The sequence below is a fragment of the Geospiza fortis genome, unplaced genomic scaffold (assembly GCF_000277835.1).
Source record: "Geospiza fortis unplaced genomic scaffold, GeoFor_1.0 scaffold412, whole genome shotgun sequence".
NCBI classification, from domain to species: Eukaryota; Metazoa; Chordata; class Aves; order Passeriformes; family Thraupidae; genus Geospiza; species Geospiza fortis.
The window spans coordinates 978,206-983,367 of record NW_005054504.1 but is presented as its reverse complement, the minus strand read 5'-3'; the positions used below and the strand labels follow the sequence as shown (position 1 = coordinate 983,367).

General features: G+C 56.2%; 1 protein-coding gene across 1 annotated transcript in view; it reads left to right on the top strand.

Moving 5' to 3' along the window:
* The first annotated feature begins 8 nt into the window (after positions 1-8).
* Positions 9-5,162, top strand: part of LOC102034078 (diacylglycerol kinase delta-like) — a 19,557-nt gene continuing 14,403 nt past the window's right edge. Inside the window, exon 1 of the mRNA XM_031063445.1 lies at positions 9-173. Coding sequence (XP_030919305.1) covers positions 162-173 — 12 coding nt within the window. The 5' untranslated portion in view covers positions 9-161. The remainder of the gene's footprint in view (positions 174-5,162) is intronic.

Below are 5,162 nucleotides of genomic sequence, written 5' to 3'. Positions count from 1 at the left end.
ACCTGTTCTCGAGGAAGACCCGGGAATCAGTGTCATCCCTGGACCTGGACAAGCTGGCACCCATCTCACCTGAGGCTGGCGGTGAGGAGTCATCCGACAGTGAGGGCGAGCAGGAGGACAGTTCTCACAAGCTCATCCGGAAGGTTTCCACCTCGGGACAGATGAGAAGCAAGGTCAGGGATGGGGGATGCTGGTGGTGAGGGGCTGGCTGGGTGTGGGGTCACTGCTGAGGACAAGGCAGGGGAGTTTATCAGGGTGTAAATGAGTACCAGGTTCTTGCTGCTGACAGACTTGACCCAGCCACAGCTGGGAGGGTTCTGGCCCCCTGTGTCCTGTGGGAGGGCATGTAGAAACATGCAAATCCCACAGTGGTAGTGTCAGCATTGGTCCCATGGGGCTGTGAAGCACAGATTTCATCCTACTGTTCAGGAACAGGGTCTCGCCCATACCCAGAGAGCCCCTACCACATTGCCTTCATGCTGCATTTGTATCCCCTGGGTTCCCCTTACCTGTCCCTGGAAGAAGAGGACTCTTTTTAGGATGCTCTGTGTATGCTCTGGGACTGAGATTTAGGGTCATGACAGTTTTGTAGGCTCCTTGGATCCCACACCCTGCTGCAGGCATTGTGTGTGTAGGGCTTGGTGGGTGGCAGAATGGAACCATGCATCTTTCCTAGTGCCCTAGATCGATTTGGCTGTGCCAGCTCCCCTGCGGGTCCCATTCCCACAGATCTAGTCCCCAGTGGTGGTTTGCTGGACAGATGGGAACACCTTTGAGGTCAGACGTGACACTCATATTTCCCAGCCACTAGCATGACAGCAGCTGGAGTGTGTGTGTGTGTATCACAGTTTGGTCAGAAAAAGCTATTTTGATAGCTTACAAAATTTACAAGATTACCCCTACAAAATATGGGGTGTGGTGCCTTTAGCCAAACAGGAGTGCGTGGTCAGAGGTCCCAGGTCAGGACAGTGAAATGCAATGCGGGCAGAAATAACCTGGGCCGAATAGCCAGGTAGGATGTGGGGAGAGAAGGAGGTTTGGGGGGACATTTTGGGGAGGGAGGATGCAGACACAGTGCTTGGAGGATGCTCTGGATGACATGCTGGTACTTTGCATCCACCTTTCATCTGCGGGAAGGAGATGGTGGAATGAGTCAAGGCAGTGCCTGCAGTGTTGGGCGGCACGTGGGGGCTGCTAGAAATCCCCCTACAGCCAGCTTCTGGTGCCAGCTTCTCCTCAGTGGGGATTTGGTGGCTGTGCTGCTCTGGGGTGGGGGAGAGCTCTGAAAACACAGCATAGGAATGTAGTTGTGGAGAAGAAGGCTATTACTGGACTCTGGTATTGGGTGCTGAGGGCATGAGGGACGGGGAATGAGGCAGTGTGGGTCTGGTGGCAGCTGTGGGGATGCTTGGAGCTGGGGCAGGCTCCCCTGCTGCTGTCCCTGTCTTGGCTGTTGTGCCAAGCCTGGTGCACTGGCATGAGGTGGGGCAGAGGATACCTGCTCAAGGGTATGGAAATTGCATGCTCCCAGCCTAGCATTGGGGGGTTTTTCCACTTGGCAGAAGAGACTTCTGGGGCCTGGGGCATTGAAGGGGCTCTTATTGAGTCCCCCTGGCTGCTCAAGGAACATACCTCAATTTTCCCTTCTTTGAAGCAGGCTGACATCAACTCTGCCCTCTCCAAGTTGGCTGCTAGGCAGGTGAAGAGGGCTGTACTGGGTGCAGGGTGTTGGGGAGGAGGCACAGTGGGAAGCCAGGCCAGTGTGTGGGATCATGGGGATGCTTAGTTCTGTGTATGAGCCCTCAGCACCCTTCTGGAAGGGTGCTAGAGTTTGCCATGCAGCACTGGCCGTGCTCTGGGCACAGGGACATCACAGGGAGCCATCAATGCCAGGAAGTCTGAGGGGAAGGGGCAGATGGCTGGGCTATGCCCACGTCCTACAGCAGCAGCACAGGGACACGAGCATGCTCTGAGCCCCAGCCCAATCGCCAGAGCCCCCCATACCACCAGCAGGTTCTGGCCTCACTGCTGACAGGCTGCTCGTGGGGAAAGGCTGTCTCCCTGCCTGCTGTGGTTGCTGCCCATCTCCTGCTTGGCATCAGAAATTAGCCATGCAGGAGGTCATGCTGTGCAGCATGTCAGGGGAGGCAGGTGGCATGATGGATGAGCAGGTGGAAGTGATATGTCTGGGTTAACAGCCCATGGAGCTAGGGGGGGAGAGTGAGAGCTGGCAGGGCTGGAGCTGAAGGGGCCTCAGAGTGAGCTGTGTATGCCTCCCCTGCCACCTCTGTGTTTTCAGTGTTGGAGTTCAGTGTTTTTCCCAAGGATGCCTTTGCCCTGGTCCAGATGGGCAGGACTGCACTTGCCAGCCTGGCGTCTGGTTGGATGGACTCCTTCCTTTCCTATGGAGATGAGGATTTTTGGATGACATTGCTGCTGCCACCCAGGTCAGGCTTACAGCCCTGACATGGCACATGTACTGGCTGTCACTCCAGCCACAGCCACAGGGTGTGTGCCATGGCAGGCACCTTCCTGGGTGACGCCCCTGTCTTGACATCCTCGGCACCCAGGTGGGTCTGGGGCAGGGAGAGGGAATCATTGCCTGCACCCCAGGGGCAGGTCCCTAAAGAACACAGTTTATAAGGGAGAGTTCAGTGCCAGGGTGGCAGCTCCTGAGACAACAGGTCGTGGGGCGTCAGGGCTCACTGTCCTGTTTTGGGTCATATGTGGTGGATGGGGTGCTTGAGAGGGTCTATAGGAGCCTGCCATGTTGGGGGGCTGGGAAAGGTCAGGACCCCCACCCCATCCACACTGACTGGGGAGACCTGGGTCTCTGGTGATGGAAGCAGGCAGCTTCTCCCACTCCAGAGTGTTGTCCAGCCTGTGGGACAGGAATAGGTGAGGATCATTTTGGGATCTGTTGAATCCTTCTGATTGCTGCTCCCCAGTTCCAGTGCTTCTGCACTCTGAATGCTCATGCCCCCACATCCCTTCGTCAAACCTCCGCATCAGTCACATCCCCCCCACTCCACACCTCCAGGCTGGAACTGTGGACACCCTGTGGGGTGCTTTGTGCTGGCATTGCTGTGGGGGCAGCGAGGTCATTGTACTCAGTGACAAAAACAACTGCCAGATGCAGGTGTCCCTACTGGACTGAAAGGCTCCAGGATGGATGAAGTCTTGCTGACATTCCCCCCCGCCAGTCCTCCTCAATGCAGGTTGCCTGCACCAGGTTTTAGGTGTGCAAGTGCAGAGTGGGAGGGGGATGTGATGCTGTTTCCCAGCACTGGTCCCCTTAGGGTTGGGCTTGGAGAGAAGGGGAAGGGGAGAGAGGGGCTGGTTCTGGGGCTCACCAACACATTTGAGTTGATGGGGCTGGTGGGTCACATCCTGCTCACGTGTCTGGGGCGTTCATTCCCCGGCACTGCCTCAGCACAGGCTCTCCCAGCAGCTGCCTCCCAGAGTGGAGGCAGAGAGTGACCCAGCAGTGCTGTTTGATTCAGCAAGTGACAGTCCTGGGGTGATTGCACCAGAGCTGGGAGGTAGGGGTATCAAGGGGAACACAGCGGGGTGCATGCGAGGGATCCAGGGTTGCCCGTGGCATGGGAACAGTGTTCATGGCCATGGTGGGCAGGGGTAACCATGGCTTGTCTGCTGTTTGGAAAGGGGAATCCTGTTCCCGAATTCCTGATCTTGAGATACATCATAGCTGTTTGGTGGGGCTGAGGGACCCAACAGAATCCTCCCATGGGGCTCAGGGAGGTCAGTGGGGTTATTGGTACCCTTGTCCTTGCTGCAGGTATTGAGCATCCTGCAGGCTCAGAGTGCCCCAGGAATGAGGCAAGCTGTACCTGTGCATATTGGGGTGTTGGGTAGGTGTAGGGAGCCTGGTGAGGCAGTGCCATAGAGCCAGGCTGTGGGGAATGTTGCCCACTGAGTGCTAAATCCTGGCCAAAAGATGAAGAAAGAAGGTAGAGCTGGCTGGGGCCAGGCCTGGAAATCTTTCTTCTGCAGCAGGAGGGTGGACCATGGCTCCTGGGCAGTGCACCCTTTAGACTTGACACTGGTGGGGCACTGGAACGTCTCTCATACAGAGGGAGCCTGGGAGAGCTGGGACTGTTCAGCCTGGAGGAGAGACTGTAACCACGGAGTCCCTGGTTTTTGGAAGGGAGGGTGCAGCAAAGGGGGAACCAGGCTCTTCTCAGTGGTGTCTGCCAATGGACAGAAATGAAAAAATAGGAAATTGCACCTCAACACAAGAAAACACAGTCTGAGACCAGAGAGGCTGGGCTTGCTCTCATTAATCAGGGCTCACCAAGCTGGTGCCTGGGGTGTGAAGATAGCCCCACGGTCACTAGCCGGATGTTTGTGAGGTTTCTCAAGCACTCTGTCCTCTCCATGCTAACTTTTTCTGTTATGTGAATGTCGTTCTTGTCCATCAGCTCTTTTGCACTCCTGCTGGGCGGAGTGGGACGGCTGTGCCCACCAGCACTGGGGCACAAGGTGCAGGGGTGAGCTAGTAAAGGTTGACCTGATGCGGGATGCTTGCAAGCATGATGCTTGGGGACCGATGTGGCTGTAGATAGGGAAGAATGACCTCATTTCTAAAAAGCAGCTGCTGGATAATGTGCTCTAGGGGGGTTGCCTTTCTTCTAGGGGCCTCTTTCCTCATTCCTCTCCTCCTGTTAATTGTCTGTTGCCTTTTAATGGTCTTGTGATGGCTTGTCAGGACTGGTGCTAGAATCTCCTTTTAAGCATCCACCCAGCACAGGGAAGGGATATTGTGGTTGGTCCTGCAGTGGCAGAAAGCTCCATCCTCTGGGAGCAGCAGAGCCTGTGGGGCCATAGCACCTGTCAGGCACCGAGCTCCTTGACTGCCCAGTCCCAGAAGAGCTCTGCTGTGTCACAAAGCTTGATAAGGTTTCCAACTGACTCCAGCCTGTGGAGTGCCTAGCAGCTGGTGGAAGCCCTGCAGCTGGGCTGTTTGAGGTCTGCCAGCTTTGCTCTGCTGTCCTGGTGCCTGCTGGCTCAGCTGGGGGATGAGCTCTTATGTAGCTGGACCCCGGCTTGTGCCCAGTGGGCTGCTGCACTTGGAGCAGGAGGGTGGCTGCCTGGAATGATGCTGGTGCAATGCAGGTCGGTGTGTTGACAAGTTATCCTCT